The sequence below is a fragment of the Lathyrus oleraceus genome, chromosome 6 (assembly GCF_024323335.1).
Source record: "Lathyrus oleraceus cultivar Zhongwan6 chromosome 6, CAAS_Psat_ZW6_1.0, whole genome shotgun sequence".
Taxonomy (NCBI): Eukaryota; Viridiplantae; Streptophyta; class Magnoliopsida; order Fabales; family Fabaceae; genus Lathyrus; species Lathyrus oleraceus.
Window position 1 is genome coordinate 516,392,512 of NC_066584.1, and position 25,539 is coordinate 516,418,050.

Below are 25,539 nucleotides of genomic sequence, written 5' to 3' on the forward strand. Positions count from 1 at the left end.
TGGGATGCCAAGTAAGATGGTTCAACATTTTGTTGAACAAATACAATCTGAATTTGAGATAAGTCTTGTTGGAGAACTAACTTATTTTCTTGGCCTGCAAGTCAAGCATATGGAAGATTCTATCTTTCTATCTCAAAGTAAATATGCCAAGAATATAGTTAAGAAGTTTGACATGGAGAATGCAAGCCACAAGAGGACACCTACTCCTACTCATCTGAAGTTGTCTAAAGATGAAAATGGTGTCAGTGTGGATCAAAGTCTCTACAGAAGCATGATAGGGAGTCTGCTATATCTTACAGCAAGCAGACCTGACATTGCTTTTGTTGTAGGTGTATGTGCTAGATATCAAGCTGAACCAAAGGTGAGCCATATAAACCAAGTGAAAAGGATATGGAAATATGTCAATGGCACTTGTGACTATGGATGTTATACACTCATGGATCTGATTCTGTGCTGTCTGGCTATTACGATGCTAATTGGGCTGGAAGTGCTGATGATAGGAAAAACACATCAGAAGGATGTTTCTTCTTGAGGAACAATCTAATATCATGGTTTAGTAAGAAGCAAAATTGTGTTTCTCTGTCTATTGCTGAAGCTGAATACATAGCAGTTGGAAGTAGTTGTTCTCAACTGGTGTGGATGAAACAAATGCTGACTGAATACAATGTCACACAAGATGTCATAACATTGTACTGTGACAACCTGAGTGCTATAAACATCTCAAAGAACCCTATTCAGCACAGCAGGACCAAACATATTGATATCTGTCACCATTTTATTTGAGAACTTGTGGAGGATAAGATTGTAGCCTTAGAGCATGTTGCTACTGAGATGCAGTTAGCTGATATTTTTACAAAGGCCTTGGATGCAAATCAATTTGAATTCCTGAGAGGGATATTAGGGATTTGCATTTATGAAAATTTGTAGCAATTAATATGGAGTGGAAAAAGTACTCAAATTATAGTCTATTTTCCTAAAAAGTGCCCCAATTATGGTAAATCATTACCTTGTATTGGAAATACCATCTATTCCATCTTCACACGCTACCCCCACAACCCCATTACCTACTCCAACTATTGCATCTTCCTTTTCCTTCAACATAAACCTCTGCTAGGGAAACCTTACTTTTTCCAGAAAAACTCCAAAATGTCACAACATCAAGATACATCTGCTTCTAAAAATACTAAGTCTACTCCAAAATTTAGTGTTCCTCCCATGGGCGTCCCTGATGATGAGATTCTGGATGTTGCTCCTCTCTATGTTATTCCCGCTGCGGACATTGATTTGAACCAACCCATCTCCATTGATGCCTCCGCTTCTGCATGTTCCAATCAAGGTAATCCCTCTAGTATTCTGTCTGGTTCAACTCCTATCACTAAGTATAAGGAAGGAACACACTATAGTGATCGTGTTATAAGAGACATAGTTACTAGAATTCTTAATGAAGGCCACTCTGTGAAGGGGGTTTCTACTCCCCTTGCTCAAATGTACCCCCCTCCCGAGGTTGAACAACCTAGTGATAAGGGTGATGATTCCTCCAGTTCTGAAAAGGCCTTGGCTGCTGAAGGGTTACGCTCTCTAGCGCAACCCGTGTCTGACAAATGGAAATTTATGGCCTTTAAGACGGCTAATGCTTCCCACTCTAAGAAGCATGATGATTCAAATGTTGTGATTGATCTAGAGGATGGTAGCTCTGATGATCAAGAGGAAAGCTTGATTTATCACATAAAGCCAAGTGTGGCTAAACGCATGAAGACTCACAAAGGAAAATTTGTGGTTGAACTTATGTCAGCTAGAGAAGCTAAGAAGACTGCTGTCATTGGTCCCTCCAAACCATGGAGCAAGGTTGAAATAAAGAAGAGGGAGGTCAGAGATGATTCTGAGCCTGAAGAGGATGTTAAGGAAGATGTCCCTAACATCTCGCCTGCGAAGAAAACTACTGTTAGGAAGTCTCCTGTTAAAGTACATGTTATTCATTTGGATAACATCTCCTTCCATCTTGAGGATGGAGTTGCTAAGTGGAAATTTGTGATTCAGAGAAGGGTAGCTGTAGAAAGGGAATTGGGAAAAGATGTTGTTGATGTCAAGGAGGTCATGGACCTGATACAAGCTGATGGGCTTTTGAAGACTGTTAATGGGTTCTCTCAATGCTATAAAGGTTTAGTCAAGGAATTTATTGTTAATATTCCTGAGGATATTTCTGATAAGAACAACAAGGAGTTCTGCAAGGTGTATGTGAGGGGTAAGTGTATAACATTCTCTCCTACTGTTATTAATAATTTTCTAGGTAGAAATAATGAGGGTGAAAGAGAATTAGAGGTTACAGACAATTAGGTCTGTAGGGAGATTACAACTAAGCAGGTGAAAGTTTGGCCTTTTAAAAAGCATCTTCCTGTTGGGAAGTTGATTATCAAGTATGCTATCCTGCATAAAATAGGAGCTGCTAACTGGGTCCCTACCAACCATATCTCCACCATTGCTAATACTCTTGGGAGGTTTATTTTTGATGTTGGAACAAAAGTGAAATTTGACTATGGTAGATATATGTTTGATCAAATCATCAAGCATGCAACTACTAATGCAGTTAAGCTGCCAATTGCTTTTCCCTCTATGATTTGTGGAATTATCTTGAATCAACATTCTGGTATTCTGTGCTCAAATGATTTACCTAGTAGGAGAAAACCAACTTTGTCTGTGCACTACAAACTCTTTGAAGGTAGTCATGTCAAGGATATTGTCATGACATCTGCCATGAGGAGGCCAGTCTTAAAAGTTGGAGCAATTGCTGAGCTTAAGAAGACACGCAAAGAGCTAGGTGAAGGGATTAGGGTAGCCACAACTAGAAAACAATCTTTGGAAGCCTTGATTGAAAGCTTGGAGCAGGCCGAGGGTAAAAATGTTGAACATGCTAATATCAGCCATGAAGAAGAAGCTGAAACCCACACCTCTAGTGAGAGGTTTGCTAACAATGATGATGCGAGTGGCAATTCTGCTTCTGGTGCTGCTGAAGAGGCTGCAAACTCAAGCTCTAATGAGTAGCTCTGTTGGCTTTGGTCCCTCTTGTTTTGATGGTTTTCTTGGTATTTTGGTGGATTTCTTTGTGTGTTTTTTGGTTTGTTTCTCAGAATTCTTACAGCTGTGTATGTACTTGGTGATGTAACTCTTTAACTTCTGGTATTTTTGTTAATGACTAGATAGACATTTATTTTGTCTCTTTGGTCTCTTTTGGCTAAAAAGGGGGGAGAAGTAGCTGTAGATGTAGCTGAGTATCTTAGCTTAGCTCTATAGTATTGTTGTTGCCCTGCTTGTCTGATACAGGGGAGAATTCCGGTGTTTATTTGTTTGGTACAGAGGGAGAATTCTCCGTGTTTTGTTTGTGTGAAGCAGTGTGGTTGTTGCTTGTTGTGGACTGGCTTAAGGGGGGGTTGTTGTGTTCTGGGAAGTTGCATGGACTTGAGGGAGAGTACAATGTGTTCTGTTTGTGTGAAGTAGTGTGGTTGTTGCTTGTGGTGGACTGGCTTAAGGGGGAGCTGTTGTGTTCTGGGAAGTTGCATGGACTTGAGGGAGAGTACAAGAACTTATGTGTCCTGATGTTTGCTAGTTGGTTCTTGCTAGTGTTGTATGTGCAAGTGCTTGTGTGTTTACTAGTTGTTATTTTTGCTAGTGATGTGTGTATGTTTTCTTCTGCTGTTGAACTGATGCTCTGATTGATTTCTTGTGAACGTGTGATCTGTTGTTTGTTTTAACCAAAATTTTCCAAATGGGGAGTTTGTTGGTTCTATGAATTAGCATCAATTTTGGTAAAACTTAGTGTTATCATAAGATGTCACGCTTGTAGTCTTGACATGTGATATCAGCTTTCTGCAGGATGTTTGATATGGTTATGCAGGATTTATTCAAGATGTCAGACCCGATGTTACGACATGTGCATACAGAACATTCAGTCTGAATGTTATGTATTTTGTTATTGCGTTTTTCATGCAAGTCTTTGTGTGCTTATGTGGAGATTGCATGCATTATTCAAGGAGTAATTCTATTTAAAGCCAGAATATTTTGTTTCTCGAAAAGGAATGATTCGTTGTTATTTCTTAGGGAATACGCAATAAATAGAATTAGGGTTTCATGCTGCCCAGACCCATTTAGAAAGCTTCTATTTAAAGACTATGTAAACCCTATTTTATATATAGAAAACACGAACGGTGAAGTGAGTGAGCATTAAGGTTTTAGTCTTGTGTGCGTTTGTGAATTGTGAGTCATTCATCCATCTTGTTGATGTGTGAAATGGACTGAGTTTTTGAGTTGTAATTTGTCCACTCTAAGCTTTGAAGTACAAGTGTATTTGTTTACTTGATTGAATCTTTTAAGCAAGATCAAGTGTGTGTGCTTGAAGTGTGTCTTCTTTCTTTTTGGTATTTGTTCTAGTATCACTGCTGTGATTGAGGGGGAGTGAGTAAGGTCTCATGTCTAAGAGTTCTTAGATAGAAATCACACGGGTAGAGATTAAGTGAAAAGACTGTAACTTGAAGTTGTTTGTTGAGAGTCTTTGAACTAATTTTGTTTAGTGGATTTCCTTCCTGGCTTGGTAGCCCCCGGACGTAGGTGTGTTTGCACCGAACGGGGTTAACAATTGCTTGTGTCGCTTTTCAATTGTTTCCTGGTTTTTATTCTGTTCATATTTCACTTATTGTTTAGATATTAGTGTCGTGACATTACCTTCGACATCTCATATCTGATACCAAAATTTCAGAGTATGTGTTTCATTCAAAGTTTAGGGTTGTTGTTGGAATAACAACCTTTGAGTTTGGGGTAGTTGTGCAGCAGTACTAAAGGTGCGTGCACCCGGAAAGAAAAAAAAAAAGAGCTGAAAAATAGCTTAAATGAAAAAAAAAACAAAAATAATACACATGAGCACTAACCAAAAGGAGAACTCAGTTGAAAAATTGAGAAGTCTAGACCAACTGACCAAAGAAGAACCATGTTTAAAGAGATTCCAGCAGTGATACCTTGGAATGATCATAGTGAAAAAATGATTGCAATACTCTGAACCATTAACCTACTTATCCATATATTATACCACCATAGCCCTAGCCCCATTATAACCTTGAAAGACCTCAAAAAATATGTGTGTGTGTATCTGGTTATTGAAAGAGAGTTTATGCAAGCATATGGTATGATAATGCGTACTGTGAACTTTAAGAGTATATGCATTAACACCGTGTGAATAAGGATGACAGGAGAAACAATGTTATCAAGTGTTGGTGTGACAAACCATTCGATATTTATGATCAGGTCAAGCTAAAGGTAGGAATGAAAGAGAACCATGGAAGATCTCAGAGGTATATGTTTACAGTTATATTTTGTTAATGATTGGTGTGAGTTTGGGCAGTAGTTTGAGCTTATTTTGGTAAATTTTTATAGAAACTTGATATGCTGAGGTTTTAGTATTTCTGAGCTACTTTACACATTGAAGGTATGGTTTCATGTGTTTACAAGACTTAAGAGTAAGAACGAGTTGGATTAGAGAAAAAAATTGGACAACAACACATGAACAGAAGAAAAGGAGAGAAAAATGCACATTTCCTGCCCATACGCGTATGAGGCATCTCATACGCGTATGGCCACTCAACATGACCTCCCAGCATGCGCGTAACAGAAGGAGGGGGTGAAATTCAAGTCTTTGCTCATACGCGCATGGAAAGGCCCATACGTGTATAAGGCAAGCCAACCAATCCCCCTCTGCGCAGCCAGAAGCCTTACGCGTATGGCTCCAGCTGGGCCATACGCCCTACCCTAGGCCATAAGAATATGAGTCAGTGTAAAAAGTGCTCATACACGTATAGGTGGAGGCCATACGCGTATGGCACAACCCATATATGAAAAGCCCAGTATTTATATATTTAGCTGAAAACTTTGAATTTTCAAGGGATACACGATTTTTTAGTACAGAGAACGCGTTCTAAAGGCTGGAGCACTGAAGAATTCGTGGAGGAATAAGATTTTCATGAACTTTTGTGATTGAAGACCTCTTTTCTTCCATTAATTTGTAATGTCTACACTTTCTGTCATGTTTTTTGTTATTGTTATGAGTAGCTAAATTCCACAATGCTAGGGAGTGTCCATGATTCAAATTTATGACAATTCTAAATTTATACCTTGTAATGACTTTGATTTTGTGATATTTAATTTATTTACAATTTGCGCTTAATATTTTCTCTTTCAAAAAAATTGAGTTTGATTTGTGGTTAATATTTTGGTTGGACCATCATTGTTAATGCTTAATTGTGAATAATACATGGACCATCATTTGTAATTCATTATGGACATATGAATTGATTTTAATGATTAAATGTTTTCTCACTAAGGACTTAGGAGTAAACACCCTTAAGAACCGGTAGTCAATGTTATTGAATTAAGTTGTTGCAAGGTTATTTTATTGTTGTTGATGAATCCAATCACACACCTTCTCTAGCATGTTCACTCATAATACTTTTAAACCATTCAACTGTTTTCTTTACTTTATTTTGCATCTATTTTATACTTTTCAAACCAACAATTCAAAAACCCCAAAGTCTTTCGTTTAACTAAACTAAAACACGAACTTTGTATCTCAAGCAGTCCTTGAGATCGATACTTGGGAAGATTTTCCTTATTAGTACATTGGAAGATTAACACACTTGCTAATTTACCGATCACCAACCATCATACAAACCCATTATTTTTTTAAACCCAAAATCATTCCCTGTTTATTCCTTGTTTTCCCTTTATATAAATAATATTTTTCACACTTCTATCAAGACTAAAGACTACCACTGTACAATAAAAATATACCACCAAATCTATTAGATGATAAAGCTTATAAATTCATCTCTCATCATCAGAAACAACAACAAAATTAAATGAAACAAAATAAAGTTACCAACTGAGGATTTGGAACGGAATAAAGTTATCAACTGAAGACGTAATTATGGATGAAAGTGCAGAGAATTAGAGACAAGATCCCTTAATGTGTGGATCCAATAATTTACCTTGACAGTGTCAATCAATATAATTAGTGTAATTACTGTCAGCATTATTTGTTGCCTTATTTGCTTGTAGCATCTTAATTCTAGCCTTAACTATAGGATCATGTATCTGCCATTGTTTGCTATATATATGTACACTGTAATCACCAGTAGAAATATAATATCATTCTTTACCTATCATTACATTTCTAACTTGGCATCAGAGCACTTAAGCCCTGAAGGCTCTTGATCCAACACAAATCATGGCATCTGCTGCAGATTCAAAGTCCAGAAATGATCTCCCATTCCCTGTGTCTGTCAAGTTGGACAGAGACAACTATCCCCTATGGAAATCTTTGGTGATCTCTATAGTCAAAGGCTGCAGGCTCGATGGGCACATGCTAGGGACAAAGGAGTGTCCCGAAAAATTTATAGCCTCTACAGATTCAAGCAAGAAGTCAAATCCTGCTTTTGAAGATTGGCAGGCTCATGATTCACAACTCCTTGGATGGTTGATGAATTCAATGACTACTGAAATGGCAACACAGTTGCTGCACTGTGAAACCTCAAAACAACTTTGGGATGAAGCCCAAAGCCTAGCAGGTGCACACATAAGATCTCGAGTCACTTACCTCAAATCTGAGTTTCACAGCATTAGAAAAAGAGAGATGAAGATGGAGGAGTATCTGGTCAAAATGAAGAATCTCGCTGACAAGCTGAAACTTGCAGGCAGCCCCATTTCCAACTCAGATCTAATCATTCAAACTCTGAATGGTTTAGATTCTGAATACAACCCTATGGTGGTCAAGCTATCTGATCAAACTAGTCTCACTTGGGTTGATCTTCAGGCTCAATTGCTGACCTTTGAGAGTAGACTTGATCAACTGAATAGCCTCACCAATCTAACCCTTAATGCTTCAGCAAATGTTGCCAACAAAACTGATTACAGAGGCAACAAATTCAACACCAACAGCAACTGGAGAGGCTCTAACTTCAGAGGTTGGAGAGGAGGCAGAGGAAGAGGAAGAATGTCTAAGCCAACATGTCAAGTTTGCCACAAGGCCGGGCACACAGTAGTAAATTGCTATTACAAATTTGATAAGTCTTATTCAAACTCAAATTATTCAGCAGGCAGTGACAGACAAGGGGCACACAATGCCTTCCTAGCCTCACAAAGCTCTCTTCAAGATTATGATTGGTACTTTGACAGTGGTGCAAGCAATCATGTGACACACCAAACTGACAAATTCGAGGATCTGACAGAACATCATGGTAAGAACTCACTAATTGTTGGAAGTGGTGAAAAACTGAAGATTATTGCCACAGGTTCCTCAAAACTAAACTCACTTAACTTACATGATGTCTTATATGTGCCCAATATTACCAAAAATCTATTAAGTGTGTCGAAATTAACTGCTGACAATAACATTCTGGTTGAGTTTGATGCAAACTGTTGCTTTGTGAAGGACAAGTTGACAGGGAAGGCAATCCTAAGAGGGACACTTAAAGATGGCTTGTATCAGCTTTCAAGGACTAAAAGGGACCCGTGTGCTTATGTATCTGTCAAGGAAAGCTGGCATAGAAGGCTTGGTCATCCAAATAATAAAGTCCTAGATAGAGTTTTGAAAAATTGTAATGTCAAACTATCACCTAGTGATCATTTTAACTTTTGTGAGGCTTGTCAATATGGCAAAATGCATCTTTTACCCTTTAAAACCTCTTCCTCTCATGCTAAAGAAATTCTTGAATTAGTTCACACTGATGTCTGGGGACCTGCACCAGTAACATCTCCTTCGGGTTTCAAATATTATGTTCACTTCCTTGATGACTTTAGTAGATTTACCTGGATCTATCCTCTGAAATAGAAATCAGACACTGCACAAGCTTTTACCCAGTTTAAAAACATGGCAGAAAATCTGTTTAACAAAAGAATTAAAACAATCCAATATGATGGTGGTGGTGAATATAAGGCTGTGCAAAACCATGCAATAGAAGCAGGGATACAATTCAGAATGTCATGCCCTTACACATCACAACAAAATGGTAGGGCTGAGAGAAAACACAGACATATTGCTGAATTTGGCCTGACATTGCTAGCACAAGCCAAAATGCCCTTACAGTATTGGTGGGAAGCTTTCTCCACGGCAGTTTATCTCATAAACAGACTGCCCTCTCTAGTCACTCAAAATGAAAGTCCTTACTCACTACTCTTTAGAAAGGAACCCGACTACAACTCCCTAAATCCCTTTGGGTGTGCTTGCTATCCCTGTCTCAAGCCCTATAATCAGCACAAACTACAGTTCCACACAACCAGATGTGTGTTCTTGGGCTATAGTAACTCCCACAAAGGATACAAATGTATAAACTCTCATGGAAGAATCTTCACCTCAAGACATGTTGTATTCAATGAAGAACATTTTCCATTCCATGATGGGTTTCTCAATACAAGAAGTCCCTTGAAAACACTAACTGAATGTCCATCTGCCTCTTTTTCTTTGCCTACTGCAGGTAGGTCACATACTGGAGAAGCAACACCTTCAGATGACAGCAATCCTGATGTCGAACAAGGTAGCTCACATACTGGAGAAGCAACACCTTCAGATGACAACAATCCTGATGTCGAACAAGAACAAGTTAGTCCAACTACAAATGATTCAACAAGGAACAATCCAATTTCACATGACACTGATCCCATAGAATCAGTTGTTGAAGCTCCCCAAGACTTTGCTGAACCAAGCACAACCATCAACACTCATTGGACCAGGAGCAAGGCTGGAATTCACAAGCCAAAGCAGCCATATGTTGGGTTAGCTGAAACCGGCACAGATGAGAAGGAACCAGTAAATGTCACAGAAGCACTTACAAGACCACAGTGGAAAGAAGCTATGGATAATGAGTATCGGGCACTCATGTCAAATCAAACCTGGGTTTTGGTACCATATCAAGGCCAGGAAAACATCATTGATTCTAAATGGGTCTTCAAGACCAAGTACAAAGCAAATGGGACAATTGAAAGGAGAAAGGCAAGATTAGTTGCAAAAGGATTTCAACAAACAGCTGGACTAGATTATAAAGAGACCTTTAGCCCAGTTGTCAAGGCCAGTACAGTTCGAATCATACTCTCAATTGCAGTGCATCTCAATTGGGAAGTCAAACAGTTGGACATAAACAATGCATTCCTTAATGGCTACCTCAAAGAGACTGTGTTTATGCATCAACCAAAGGGATTTGTTGACTCAACTAAACCTGAACATGTCTGCAAGTTAACTAAGACAATCTATGGATTAAAACAGGCCCCAAGAGCCTGGTTTGACAGCCTCAAAAATGCCTTACTCAGTTGGGGTTTCAAGAACACAAAAAGTGATTCCTCACTCTTCACTCTAAGAGGTACAGACCACATCACCTTTCTACTTATATATGTGGATGATATAATTGTCACAGGGAACAACACCAAATTTTTAGAATCCTTCATCAAACAACTCAATGTTGTGTTTTCCCTTAAGGACCTTGGTCCACTACACTACTTCTTAGGCATAGAAGCTCAAAGAGATGCATCTGGTATGTACTTAAAGCAATCGAAATACATAGGAGACGTCCTGAGAAAATTCAAAATGGAAAATGCTTCATCCTGTCCAACACCTATGGTAACTGGCAAGCAATTTACTGCTGAAGGGGAGAGGTTAAAAGACCCAACCGTGTTCAGACAAGCTATAGGAGCATTACAATACTTAACAAATACAAGGCCTGACATAGCATTCTCAGTTAACAAGCTTAGCCAATTCATGAGCTCTCCCACTATAGATCACTGGCAAGGCATCAAAAGAATATTGAGATATCTTCAAGGTACCATCCAACACTGTCTACACATCAAACCATCCACTGACTTGGACTTAACAGGCTTCTCAGATGCAGATTGGGCCACAAGTGTGGACGATAGAAAATCCATGGCAGGTCAATGTGTCTTCCTTGGTGAAACACTTGTTTCTTGGTCCTCAAGAAAGCAAAAGGTAGTCTCAAGATCTAGTACAGAATCAGAATATAGAGCACTGGCTGACCTAGCTGCTGAAATATCATGGACTCGTTCACTCCTCGATGAGCTAAAACTCCCTCTGCCAAGAAAACCAACACTGTGGTGTGATAACTTGAGTGCCAAGGCATTAGCTTCAAATCCAGTTATGCATGCTCGATCCAAACACATTGAAATTGATGTGCACTACATCAGAGACCAAGTGCTGCGAAATGAGATTGTTGTGGCCTATGTTCCATCAGCTGATCAAATTGTTGATTGCCTCACTAAAGCATTAACTCACACACGATTCAACCAACTCAAAGACAAACTTGGGGTGACTTCCTCACCCATCAGTTTGAAGGGGAGAATTAGAGACAAGATCCCTTAATGTGTGGATCCAATAATTTACCTTGACAGTGTCAATCAATATAATTAGTGTAATTACTGTCAGCATTATTTGTTGCCTTATTTGCTTGTAGCATCTTAATTCTAGCCTTAACTATAGGATCATGTATCTGCCATTGTTTGCTATATATATGTACACTGTAATCACCAGTAGAAATATAATATCATTCTTTACCTATCATTACATTTCTAACTCAGAGGAAGAAGAAGAATATGGATTAGAGGAGAGGAAGAAGAAGAGGTTCAAATTATAAAATTATCTCATTTTTAGATTTAGTCATCATTCCCATTATGTAATATATACACATGCGTTGCAATCATTAAACAAGGAACAAAAGTAGCTTAGTGACGAGGTTTCCTTACTATAAATATATGGTCCATGATATCCTCTTGGGACCATGTTTATTTTTGAAATTTTTGCCTTTTATCGTTTAACATCCAAATAATCAAATAATAATAATAATTAGTCTATATGAAATTTAAAAAAAATGAGAAAAAAACACCCATCATGTCAACCACGTTAGCCACATTAATTTTTCTATAACGGATCATTAATACCAGGGTTTAAAACCAAACAAAATTCAACAAACCAAAATTTTATGAGATTAATTGGGATGCACTGTCAGTGTAAAAAGTTTTACATGGTCAATACATCACAATCATCCGTTTGTATTAATTTTCAAGTGGTTAAAATAAAAGTCAAATATTTTAAATAAATCAATGGTTGTAATTAACTGACGGTGTAAAATATCTTTACTCTGTCAGTGTATATCAATTAAATTCAAATTTTATATTAAAAAAATTAAGAATTAAAATTAAAAACGTACCAACTTACCAAAAACCAAAAAACTATTTAAGCTATATAATGTGATTCTATGTTATATTTACATATTTTATACAAAACTTATTATAAATTGTATATAATAAATCACTTGGATTGTATGTTGGTAGAAGCGCAAAATTAGTAAGGGCCCGTTTGAAATGCATCTTAAAAACTCATTTTTAGTTTTTTAAAAATTTAAAATTTAAAAACTTGCTTGAATATAACGTTTTGCAAAAGTGTTTTTAAAAACCCTTTTCTATTTTCCAGTTTTTAAAAGTAAAAAGTGAAACAATTTAGTTGTGTTTTGCTTCTTACTTTTCAGTTTTTAGTATTATAAAACTTGAAGAAAAAATATAAAAAATTTATAATTTTTATTAAAGACATTAATATAATTTTAATAATTTTAAAATAAAATAAAAAACGTATTTGAAAGAGTATGATATTTCTTTTATTCATGTATGCTCTTTTATGTATAAGTAATCTTTCCAAATATGTTTATTTATTTTAGTTAATTTTTTTTTGTGTTTCTTAATTATTTTCACTATATCTATTAAATGTACAATCCTATTTTTTACTTGTTTTCTTCTTCTTATTATTATTATTCTATTTTTTAATTTTATTTTAAATCCTCAAAGTAATAAAAATTCACTTTCATATAAATTTATTTCCTATTTTGAAAATCAGATTGGTCATCTAATCAATAAGAGTAATGAATCACTAATTTATTGGTCGAACCACTATGTCATTGGTCGAACCACATGACTAAACCAAATTAATCTAAATAATTCGGTTGAATAAACCAGTCTCTATGAAAAAAATGTATAGTTATTAAATCGGTCGAATCAAATGATTCAGTCTCTAAAAAAATCACGACACCTATAAAGTTTCAAAAATTTAAAATATCATAATTTAACAAATTCATTCTTTAAACTCAAATTTTAAACATATTCATAGCACACAACAAAATAGTACATAATACAAATCTAAATAAAATAAACTCGAATAACAAATAATGCATTGTCTAATAAATTAGATTTAAGGAGTGAAAGATGTTCCAATTAAGTTTTAAGAAAAAATTAATTATATTTTAATTATTTTAATTTTTTTTAATCAAAATGGTGTCGTATTTTGTGAAAAAAAAGCAAACAATTAATCTGTCGATTTTTAAAAATCGTCGGTTCTTCAATTTTTATCGATTTTGAATGATTTGGTCAATTCTCACTGATTTAATAGCTTATCCGATCCACCAATCAAACCATACCAATGACCCATTTGATTTTTGATTCGATCGGTTTCAATCGACAGGTCTAATACGGTTTCTAAAACATTGAATTTATCTCTTCGACTTTGAAATATTATATAGCTAAATCTTATTAATACTATTTTTTTCTTTTTTTAATATTCTTATAATTTATTTTAATTTAATTTAATTTATTTTTTGGTTTTATTATTTAATTTTTTAACAATGTTTTCTCCTCCATACTTTTATATCACATTCTGCATGGTCATTACAACTTTATATATTTTTAAAAATTTTAAACTATTCAAAATTATCAAAATTATTAAAAATAATTAATTCTTATTTTTTTAAGAGAAACGTTATTAAAAATACTAATTAAAAAATAAAATAAAAATATTCATCAAACAAGTGTTATGTGATTTATAAAATTAAAAATTAATTTAACCTAATTATTTGTATTCGAACAAATATCAATTAATTTTCTTAAGTTTATAATATTTTATACAATAAAATAGATTTTAAAAATAGATGATAAAATATGCATTTTTATTCTCTTCTTAAAATACTATTAAAAAATTAGATTATCAAATAAAATTTTCATTTTTATATTTTCACAATAGTTTTTAAAAATTAATTATTAAACAAAATTTTCTTCTTAAAAATAATTTTTAAAAATAGATTTGAAAAACAAATTTTAAGAACTAAAACTGAAAAGTGTTTCAAACGGACCCTAAATATTTATGCATAAAGAAATCCTTACCTACAACAGTTGTAAATAAATTTTCCTATTAACATTAAGAGTAAATATATATTTTTATTCTGCAAAATATTATAATTTTAGTGTCTCTAACAAAAATTGACTTTTAGCATCAACACTGTTTTCTACTACCAGACTTTCAAAATTCACTCTATGTAATGTGATATTTGTCTATGCTAAAATATGCCTTAAATTAATTTATTTTTTTAATGAATTTAGAAATTTATATTTGATTAATCATTTTTGTTATTTTAAATATGTTTGGAAGAAATTATTAATCTGAAGGTACACATAAATTGACTAAACAACAAAAACAAAAATTAATGATGAAAAATATGTTTAAAACTAAAAGTCAAATTGTAAGTTTTAAAATTTGATAGAGACAAGTCATTAGCATGAAAAATGTTGAAAATTTAATACAAAAATTAATTGTGACGACACACGTCCATAAAGTTGTAGGGTGGCCGGTGGCCGGTAGGAATGGGGCAATTAGGATTATGATGGGTATTTGACAACTTCACTTGGAAATAGCTTAATTTAATTGACTTTTTTATTACTTAAATAAAATAATAGAACATAACTCTTTATCAAAAAAATAAAATAAAACATTGCTCTCTCCGTCTTATTTTTTAACTAAAAAATCGTCTTTTTTAATTTTAAATTGTAAAAAGTAAAATAATTTGGAGAAAATAAATGATTTAATGATAGTCTAAATTAATTTTATATTGTCATAATCCTAATTGCTAACTTGCTACCGGCCACCGGCCATCGACAAACCAAGTGATTTCTGACAAGCTTTAGATCTGGTAGATCCTTAAGGTTCAACGGTTGAATCACTTGCTGATGATGGTTTAAACTTCTAATCTTCGAATTAGAGACCAAATCGGTAGGATTACAGTGGTTTGGAGGTTAAAAGAAGGATAACACAAGGGAGAGCCCAGTCGCGGAAGAAGGTGCTTTCTCCACCAGAGAACCTTGGAGAAACCTCTGAAATGGACCATCAGATATATGAAGATGAAAGGAAAAGTGTCAGAAATGAAAGCAATTTAGGAAAAAATGAAATAGAGGAAGAAGAATCGAAGAAAACGAAAACCCTAGAAACTTCGTAGGAGCCAAAGAAACTTTGGGTATATGTCATTAGTGGTAATAGAAACCCAGCTAGCGGGATGATTATGGAGTTTGTAGCACCTAAGATGGTAAATAGTAAAATTGAAGTTGAAATTGAGGAAGCTGACATAGAATCGAAGATGAAATTTTGGGACTCAGCTCTAATCATGTATGTGCTAGGCGAAGATTTGAGTATGAACATAGTGAAACAATATATGGAGAAGATGTGGAACTTTGTTCAACTGCCGGACATGTTCAACAACGATGAAGGATAATTCATACTACGATTTTGCTCATTGCAAGACAAGGACGTTGTGCTAATGAATGGGTTGTACACGATACATAATATGTCAATGTTGCTAAGGGAATGAAAGCCACATTTCAACTTGAAGAAGGATATGCTAAGAACATTACCAATTTGGGTAAAAATGCCACAACTACCTCTACATCTTTGTGGGGGGGGGGGGGGGGGGGGGGGGAAGCTTGAGTAAAATAGGCAGTGCACTAGGGACACCGCTGGTAACTGATGAATGCATGACCGATAAACTCAGGGTGTCATATGCAAGGATACTAGTAGAGGTTGACATCACTCAAGAGTTGACTAAAGAAATAACTATTAAGGATATTGGAGGTATAAGAATGAAACAACCAGTTGAATATGAATATATGCTACTATAATGTGAAAATGCGAGAATGGGGGATACAAGTGTGATGCTAAGAAGGAGATTAAACAACGGAAGCTAAATATGACCCAACATGAAGAGAAACAACCGCCACGTACTCCAACAAACAAAACCAATGAGAAGGAAAAGTAAGAATGGGAGAGACAAAGGCAAATGGGTACAGATGGGAGGCACGTCAACACATGTCCACTGCCATAATGGTTTTGAAGCACTAAGGGTTTTGAATGAGACCTTAGTGAGACAAGACAAAGTCACATGTGTTCGCCAGTGTTTTTGGTAAACAATCACTTAGTTTTAGGTTTATTGCTTGGAGGACCAAACTAGTAAATCCTAGGGCAAGTTTGTGCTAACTTTCTAGGGAAAAAGAGTATGCATTCAATGTTGTCAGATTATTGGCAATAAATGTTAGATGTCTTAGAAAAATAATCATATTTTGAAAGTAAACAGACTAACTGATTTCGACAAAGTCAAAACTAGTCTTTTGAAGAGTAAAGAAAATAAGTAAAGAACATGTTTAAATAGAAAATGAATTAATTTGCATAAATGTAAAAATGATAGGCAAGTATATTTTCTTCAGAAAAACTCATTTCTCTCTCGTGTGTGGGTACTTTGAGTGTATATCGAAGTTTACAATGTTTTTTGCCACCCTTTGATCCTACCATCAGAACTCCTATTTATAATGATATGAACTAATGGTATCCCAATGTTCAAATGCTTTTTTGTCCGACACGTCATTTTTCCATGCATGACTAGCCTTCAATTGATCTTCACGTGTCCTTGGCAATTTGGATAAAACCAAAAAACAACTACTTCAGTTTGAAATTTGAATTTGCCTTTAGTCGAACTCCTTCGACCTGTCGAACTTGATGAATGACCAACTTCTTGAAATTTCGCTAGGTCCCAGACCATACTCTTTGACGTCGAAATGATGTTGTTCCTTCTTCCTAAGTCTTTGGTCGAAAGACATCTTGACCTTACCTTATGTTTGCAGAAATTCTAGTTGGTTCCTTTGTCGAATCTCTTCTTTTAAAATTTCTTGGCTAACCCATGATTATCTCATTGAATGTCAGAGGGCTGAATAAAATAGGTAAGATCAAAGAGGTTAGCTCACGTCTCTTATATGTTAAGCTTGATATCATTGTTCTTATTGAAACTAGGGTAAAAAATGTCAAAGCTAACAAAATAAGACAAAAATTAAAGCTCAGAGGCATGCATCTGGACAATTACAACAAGCATGATAATGGCAGGACTTGGGTGGAAGGGGGTGATAGCATAGTAGAGATAAGACAAGAAAAAACCACAAGTCAAATAATCCACTATGGAGTGTATGATTTGAATGGAAATTTCCAGAATTGGCTAACTGCTGTGTATGCCTTGAACCATATAGAGTATAAAATAACTTTGTGGAAAGACATTGATAAGCTACACCATCAACAACAAGGGCCATGGTGCCTAATAGGAGGTTTTAACAATATTATAAGGACTCAGGATATAATATGAGGGAAATTGGTAAATGAAGCTAAATACACTGACTTGGCCAACATGATGAAGAATGCATGACTTTTTGAGATGGATAGTATAAGTGACTACTACACATGGTCTAATAAGCAAGTTGATGGACCTATATACTCCAGGATTGATAGAGTATTGGGGAACTTAGATTGGATTCAAGGAAACTTGGACACCATTTTAACAAACATGTCTCCTAATATGTCTGACCATGCATTCCTTTGTCTACAACAGAAGAGGAATAATAGTATGAAAAGATCTAACTTCAAATTCATCAATCCAGTAGTAGATATGAAGGGTTTTGCAGGTACTGTTGCATCTAGATGGAGAGAACCTCTAGAAGGCAGACCCGTATATATTCTCAAGATGAAATTGAAAAGACTCTAACCTATCATGAAGATAATGAGCAAGCCTTTATCTGGCATAAAAATACAAGTGGAGAAAGCTCGAGTAAAACCAAATATAACACTACAGAAGCTTATGAATGACATAACGAACAACCTTAGTATATAAGAAGTCAAAGCATGTATTAGGGACATTAACGATCTTAATCAATTATAGCAATAAGTCTTATAACAAAGAGCTAAGATAGATTAACTGAGGTTGGGAGATGGAAACAATTCTCTTTTCCACGCTTCTCTAAAATCCAAGCAAAAGCATAAGATCAATTAGGAATAAGTCATATTGTGAGATTGTGAGATTGATGATAAACTAGGGCAGTTCCCTTTCTTGTTGGTTTTGTCTTTAGTTGTTTGAGGGTTGGATCCTAGCTATCGTTTTATGCATAGTGACTTTTTTGAATTAATTAAAGTTTTTTAATAAAAAATAAATAATAAATTGTATAGAAATCTTAGTGAAATTTAGAAGGTCTATAATATAACTAGCATATTATTAAAAAATGATATACCATTAATTTTGCAAAAACAAATGTGAGAGAATGATTAATTATTTAAAATTCAGATGTATTTCCTTTTCTTACGCTGATTTTCTATTAAAATGTATTGGCTAAATGTTTTGGTTCCTAATTTTACCTAATTCACAAAATTAATTATTTTATTTTAAATTTAATAATATTCTCACTTGTTTTTTTTAATAAAAAAACGATGATATATTCGTTTTTTATTATATATTTTTATCTATATATATTAAAAAGTACATGATGCTGAAGCAAACTGATAAATTTAATATGAGGAAGATGTACATGATGCATTATTAAAAAGTAATAACTAATGTCTGTCAATATTAAATTCAATTGTTTGTGGATGCTGAAGCAAACTGATAAATTTGATATCAAGAAGGTGTACATGATGTTGATGTTCAAAGGGATTATTCTGTTGTATAGTGGAGAAAAATGTTCTACAATAATCTACCAAGACCTAAAATGTTGTTTATGACCTAAATATTTTACAATAATCTTTCAATATAACTCATCAACATTAAAAAATAGTTGTAATTATAAAACTTTCAAAATACTATATTATATTATATTATTTTTATATTTATCATTATTTTTTTCATTTTGTAAAAATATATGATAAATTTTAATTTAAATAATAATATAATAAATGAATTTATGTGGGCGAAAACGATTACTATAAAAGATGAAGAAAAAAAAAAGAGTGAGTTAGGGAAAAAAAGAAAAAAAAAGCGTGATTGGGTTTTGATTTGGTGCGGTGTTGTTGTATTGATTTGAAGCGTGCGTATGCATTCGTATCGGTGACAGAAGAAGAAGAAGAAGAAGAGAAAGAGAGTGAAATGGGAGAATCAAGGGAAGAGAAAATTGAAGAATCCGTGGCTTCCGTTTTGGAAGAAGCTAAAGAGCTTCAAGATTCCGTCGCCGGTCACATCTCCAAATCGTTAAGCGACGAACATCCTCTCCGGCAACGAGCTCTTGCTCTCGACTCCAAAATCCTTTCACTTCGTTCTTCTCTCGATTCTCTCCTCAACAATAAACTAATTAATCACTCCGTAGCTGATAAGGTAAGGGATACTATCGTTGTTGATTTCGAATTTCGAATTTCAATTTGATGGATCCGTTTTGTTTTGTTGCAGTTAGATGAAGATTTGCAGAGAGCGAGATGTATTGTGGTTGATGGTGATGCTTCTTCGCTTCTTCCAGGACATGCTCACGGTTAGTTTCTTAATTACTCTATTACTTTCACTAATTTGATTTATTTCTTGATTCGTTTTTTTTTGGAGGGTTTTAGGGAAGTTTCTGAGGATGTTTTTGGGTCCTATTAATGTTCGTGCATCTCGGAAAGATGTGCAGCTTAAGGTCAAAGAGGAATACAACAGTTATAGGGTAAAGTTTTTCCTTTATGTTGATTGTTTGAGTTATGTTATAATAATGCTTTCAAATTAAGCTATACTTTATTTATTGAGTTGCCGGTCCTTTGCATGTAAACAGTGTTGTCAATGTCGGACAGCTAAAATCCCGCCATACCGGCTGCTTTGTGGCGCCGTTATAGCGGTTATGACGGAAAACACGCAATATCGGCTGATATTTACCATTGCGGCGAGCCCAAAAACCGTTATGTTATATATCTGCCATAGCGGCCATGGCGCCGCTATTTGATAACACTGCATGTAAATGCTTTATTTTTCTCCTTTTTTGTTGTGAATTTTAAAATATTTGTTAGGAAAATATAGTGTTTTCGGCTGCAAATAATTTATTTTGATATAAAACGGGTCCAGCCCTGCCGCAAAAACTCTTTAGGGGGTTACTGGCTTCTTTACCAATTGACATATTAGTCAATCAAAACCGCACAACATTAAACACTCATTTGAAGTTATACTTTAGTTATTAATCAATTGAAGGTTACATAGTCTAGACTGTAGATCTATCACATAGGTAATAACTCTCAAGTCAATAACAATTAGAGGAGTAGGCATGAGGAATCAAAGGAACATGGCTGAATTCACAGCAGCGATACATGACATCACGTTGACACAATAGGCAATAGCACCATTAAATCCCACAATTCACTACTTTGTTCTTCGCATGCATGCATGACACGGGATGTTTATGAAACTTCAAGGAAAATGACATTTCTTTTGTTCAGGATAGAACTGCTCTGCTATTCCTGCTTTTCCCGGCAGCACTTCTCATTCTAAGATCATGGGTTTGGGATGGATGCTTGCCAGCTTTTCCCGTACAGATTTACCAGGTATTTCCGATGAACTCCTCTTGTTTGATGTTATATTAGTATTGACTTGCTTACGTGAAATATTTATCTACAACCTGTTGTTATTGAGTATGATCCTTTGTCAGGCCTGGTTGCTATTTCTTTATACTGGTTTGGCATTGCGAGAGAACATATTGAGAGTAAATGGAAGTGATATCCGTCCATGGTACAGTCTTCAAACCCTTTTTAATCGAGGCTTTCTCAAAGTTTATATTAATTTTAGTGATCCTTATGAAACAATAATGGACAGCAGTTACTTAATGGGTAATAGATCCTTGATTCTGTGCTCAGTGCTTTGTTGTTTTTTGATCACGGGAGTTCAAATTCTATAACTTGATCTGCTGTTTATTCAACGAGTTCAAACTTCCCAGAGTTTCCACGTGTTTTTAAACATTGCTGACTTGGAAAACTATGATTATGCATCTTTGTTGGACATTCCCCTTCCTTTTGTTATTTTAGATCTTATGCCTTCAGAATCTTTTAACCTTCTTTTTTATTTCATAATTTTCTTATTTTGAACCTTCTTCCCACATTTCCTGATGTTACAGTTTCATAAGCATGGCTGAAGCAATGACTAAGTTGATGCTTCTGTTTGAAACTGTTTTTGAGGTTTTGGTGATGATTGTGATGAGGATAATATGGTGTTTCAGAACTGTTTTCTTTGTTGGTGTTTGGTTTAGGGTGATAGTCTCAAATGCAAGATTTCTCGTGGATTTTTTCTTATATTCTGTAGGACAGGCTTGTTTCTTAACTTATTTTTGAGTGGATTGCAAAGCAAATAGTTCCCTCTTTTGTGCTTATGTTCTTGTTCTGATGTTTTATTGAAGAGAAAATTGTTTCTAATCTTAAAAGAGAACTATAATCGACATCCTTTGATCCCTTATTAGGACACCCTTTGGTCCCTTATTAGATTGAGTACAAAGAATTGGAGGGGGTTTATATTTATTTATTTGGCCTTCCTTGGTTTACATGGGACAAAATCATTCAGAAAATAACCATACTAGGCCGTTACAGGTGGATATATCATCATTATTGTGCCATGATAATGGCCGTTGTGAGTCTCACTTGGGAAATAAAAGGACAACCAGACTGCGCAAATAAGCAGGTTAGTATTCTTTCCCTGAGCACTATTAGCTTTTCCTTGTTGATGGCATTATTTATGCATCTATCTTATATATCTCAATAATGCATGCAGAGAGGTGTACAGCTGTTCCTACAGTGGGCTATGATGCAAGGAGTTGCAATGCTTTTGCAAAATAGATATCAACGACAGAGACTTTATACTCGTATTGCATTGGGAAAGGTGCTACTGTTAAATAGCATATTTGACTTGCTTTATTTTTCTTTTTTTGTTGTATTTACTTTTTTCCACCATCATGCTATTTTATTATATTTTAGTGTAGTTACGACCTCTGCAGTCTTTTTTGTAAACGCGGTTAAAATTTTCTTTTTTCCTATTGCATAAATTGTACAGTCAACTCTCCAAGCATATTGATTGGAAATAGGTATGTGGTTTTGATTTTTGTTTTTCTCTGAATTATAGGCGAAGAGGATGGATGTTGTATGGGGGGAAACATCTGGTGTGGATGGCCAACTGTGGTTGCTGTGTCCCATACTTTTCATATTGCAGGTAACTACACTGCATGGCTACTTACAACATATGTTAGTTACTCGAGTTTTTGGCAAATTACTCTTTTGGATACCATTGTTTGAGCTTATGTGTCATTTGGTTCCTCTATTTTTTTTGAGTAATTTTAGTCCATCTCTATTTTAAAAACTAATCAAATATGGTTCTGCCATCAATTATTTTTTTCACCAAAACCCTTAAAGTCTCATTTTTATTTGTAAAATGTTTGGAAATCCCTAGTGGATTTGAGTCATGTAAATTAATCTCAAAAGTTTGAAAGTTAAAAATTTGAAGAATTTTGTACAATGCAAGATTAGAGTTTAAAAGAAGAAAATTTGGGAATTTTATATTTTAATTGGCAAGTTTTAATCTTTTTAAAAAAATATTGTCAAGCTAAGTGGAATAATGCTTAAAACAATAATTTCTTTTATAGATTATGATAAGCTGAGGAGGAATTTAATTGTAACAATTTAAAACGAGGGACTAAAACCATTTGAAAAAAACTAGAGAAACCAAAATGTAGGCTACTTTTTTTGGTGTTAGTACGAGGCGTTTTTGTGTGCAATATTCATATTCCTTTAATATTTTGCATCTTTTGTTGTGAGTGATGGTTAATTAGTTGAGAAGCATAGATTGGGTTTTTTGCTGGTAAAAGTGTGACCAGTTCATACACAAACTGATGATACACATGCTTTCAAACTTATTGTTCTAGCATTGTATGTTATTAAGTTTTACTTCATGGAAAAGCTTGGACATTCATCATCTGTATTTGTGTTCCTATCTTGATTCAGGGATTTGAGGCATATGTTGGACTATTGTTGCTCAATACTGCATTTGCTGGGGAGATTTCTGAATGGCAGGTATGCTCCTGCTAGCTTTTTTACTTATCATAATTTGTAGGAACACATGAAAATGAACCCGGTTCTGGTGATATTGTTTATTGCAAAGGCTAGCCTTATGATGACAGTAACTCTTCGGACAGGTAATATTTTGCGGTCTTCTGTTGGTCGTAATGGCCATTGGGAACTTTGAAAATACAGTACAGACTCTGTTGGTAAAGTCAAGATTTAAGGCAAAAATGAGAAGAACCAAGAGCAAGCAGAGACTGGATTAGCAAGTTGTGACATCTTGAGCTTTTGATAGGATCAGAATCTTTTTGCAGTCTTTTAAGTTTTGACCACTGTGCATGTCTAGTGATAATTTTGGCTTTGTTGTAGCATCATACATTTAACGCGTCTAAAGCGTAAGTTTGGATTTTATCTCTATAAGTGCATTGTTTTACAACTTTGTACACTCTTTTGGGTCGGCGTACTCATTCCCTGACGTGGTAGATTGATGATTTTCCTCTCTTCCACACTATATTTTAGATTATTCAAAGTGATTTGCAGATCTGAATGTAGAGGGAAGTCATTAACATAAATATTGTGAGAAACTGATGATTTGAAACTATTGATGACAAGTTTTCTTTTTACACGTTATTAGGGTGTTAATGTTTAACCAACAGTAGAATTGGCTTTTATTGGTGTATATTTTCAAATTAGTTGGAAGCATTTAGTTTGAAGTTGGTTAAGTGCGTAATTCATGATGAAGTGAAATCACTAAACTTCTTGTTTCCTTATCTTAATATCTTTGAAATTCTTATAAATATGCTTTGAATGTTCATGGCCATCTTTACAAGGTGCAATTGTTCTATCAGTTTGGTATTACAAAACCATGTTTGAATTTTGAGTTCAAGTCATATCAAGTGCTAGCTGGTAACAGTGGTGTTGTTTAAGCTCGAACAATAGTGAGTTAAACGGTGCGAAGAGTTGTGAAGGGAGTGATTACGGAAGTTTAAATAGTAACAAAGGATAAAAGAAGTTTAGGAAGAAGGAAATCCAATCTTATAATTGCCAAAAATAGGGCCATTTTACATGAGTGTAGATCCAAGAAATTTGTGAAGGAGAAAAGTGATGAGGTGCAGTTTGCTCGATGATGATTCAAATGAAGTTCTGCCGACGACATCATTGGATGCTCAAATCACGTAGTAAAAAAGAAAGGTTTGGTTACCGATTGAAATAGGGAGAGATTTTATGGATTTCGATTATGCTACTAATTAAAAGAATTTGACCACGAATAGAATTGACAAGTTAATCTACGGTCTCCAATTTATTATTGATTAATACAATTCCAACGGTTTTAATTTTTTTCCGATTACGGTAACAATAACAAACACAGTTGACAAATCAGATTAAGCAGATGCGGATTAAGTAGACACGGTTACGGTATGAAATATACATAAATTAAAATAAATCAATCCTATTCTATAAGTAGCAATCGAATTAAGCAAACAATTGTAATCAAATTAAGCAGTCAAATTTAATAAAAGAATTAAAAAGAAATTTAATGGATAGAGACACGGTTACTGCCGATCAACTCCTATGACGTTAGTTCTCCATAGAATTCATAATAGCTTTTCTAATTTCATGAATACTATATGAATGAAAATAAAACTGCGAATTTACTTAATTAATAAAAGGGAAAATGAGTCCTAATAGCATCCGACCCGAAAAACACAAAAAATCTTTCCAAAACTAATTATTTTATTAAGTCGGGAGATAAAATGAATTATTCGGCCATTCTTCACTCCGAGCTAGTTTCTGACTTCAACATAAAACTTATAGCTTCTACTCTCAGCTTTCTAATGCATATTAGAATGCTTCAAACAACAACTCGTAACTCAAATTATGACATGCACAACGAGAAGATGTCAAATTACCGTTTATTCAAAAAATAAATAATCAAATTAAAATAAAAGAATAAATAAGCTAAACTTAAGAAATACACTCAACACATTAAAATAAAAGCAATCATGTCAAAAAAAAAAATCCTTTAACACAAAGTAAAACGTGACGTATTAAAATACACTGATCAAATTCTCTCACAATTAAACTTTTGCACTCCGAGCAAAATTTTAAAGTCAAAATTTAAAACAGAATACAAAACAAGAAAAACAAGAACAAAACAGAGAATGCAATTTCAAAGATTTTTGGAATCACAAAGGGGTAAGTAAAATCCTCACTTTAAGGTATCAAATAACTATTTATGCTGAAAATAAAGTACGAAAATAAAATAACGGCAACAATAAACTTAAATATAAAAGCACACTAAAATTGTAAAAATAATAGAATAAACTATAAATTTTCCTAAGTAC

At 34.6% G+C, this 25,539-nt stretch overlaps 2 protein-coding genes across 2 annotated transcripts; both read left to right on the plus strand.

The window, feature by feature from the left end:
* Window positions 1-1,146: 1,146 nt before the first annotated feature.
* Window positions 1,147-3,039, plus strand: LOC127096515 (uncharacterized). Its single transcript, XM_051035075.1, has 3 exons — window positions 1,147-2,242; window positions 2,288-2,319; window positions 2,362-3,039. The coding sequence occupies exons 1-3, from the start codon at window positions 1,147-1,149 to the stop codon at window positions 3,037-3,039; spliced, it is 1,806 nt and encodes a 601-aa protein (XP_050891032.1).
* A 16,091-nt stretch (window positions 3,040-19,130) lies between these two features.
* LOC127091102 (uncharacterized) lies at window positions 19,131-23,819 on the plus strand. Its single transcript, XM_051029650.1, has 10 exons — window positions 19,131-19,514; window positions 19,587-19,665; window positions 19,742-19,836; window positions 20,597-20,701; window positions 20,806-20,885; window positions 21,734-21,824; window positions 21,915-22,022; window positions 22,263-22,349; window positions 23,138-23,206; window positions 23,329-23,819. Exons 1-10 carry the CDS (start codon window positions 19,290-19,292, stop codon window positions 23,458-23,460), a joined length of 1,071 nt encoding a protein of 356 aa, XP_050885607.1. The 5' UTR covers window positions 19,131-19,289; the 3' UTR covers window positions 23,461-23,819.
* The last annotated feature ends 1,720 nt before the right edge of the window (window positions 23,820-25,539 follow it).

Coding starts and splice junctions, on each gene's coding strand:
- LOC127096515 (XM_051035075.1), top strand. CDS start 1,147: ATGTCACAACATCAAGATACATCTGCTTCTAAAAATACTAAGTCTACT. Junction 2,243..2,287: donor CTGCAAGGTGTATGTGAGGG/GTAAGTGTATAA, acceptor ATAATTTTCTAG/GTAGAAATAATGAGGGTGAA. Junction 2,320..2,361: donor AGGGTGAAAGAGAATTAGAG/GTTACAGACAAT, acceptor ACAACTAAGCAG/GTGAAAGTTTGGCCTTTTAA.
- LOC127091102 (XM_051029650.1), top strand. CDS start 19,290: ATGGGAGAATCAAGGGAAGAGAAAATTGAAGAATCCGTGGCTTCCGTT. Junction 19,666..19,741: donor TCTTCCAGGACATGCTCACG/GTTAGTTTCTTA, acceptor GGAGGGTTTTAG/GGAAGTTTCTGAGGATGTTT. Junction 20,702..20,805: donor TTCCCGTACAGATTTACCAG/GTATTTCCGATG, acceptor ATCCTTTGTCAG/GCCTGGTTGCTATTTCTTTA.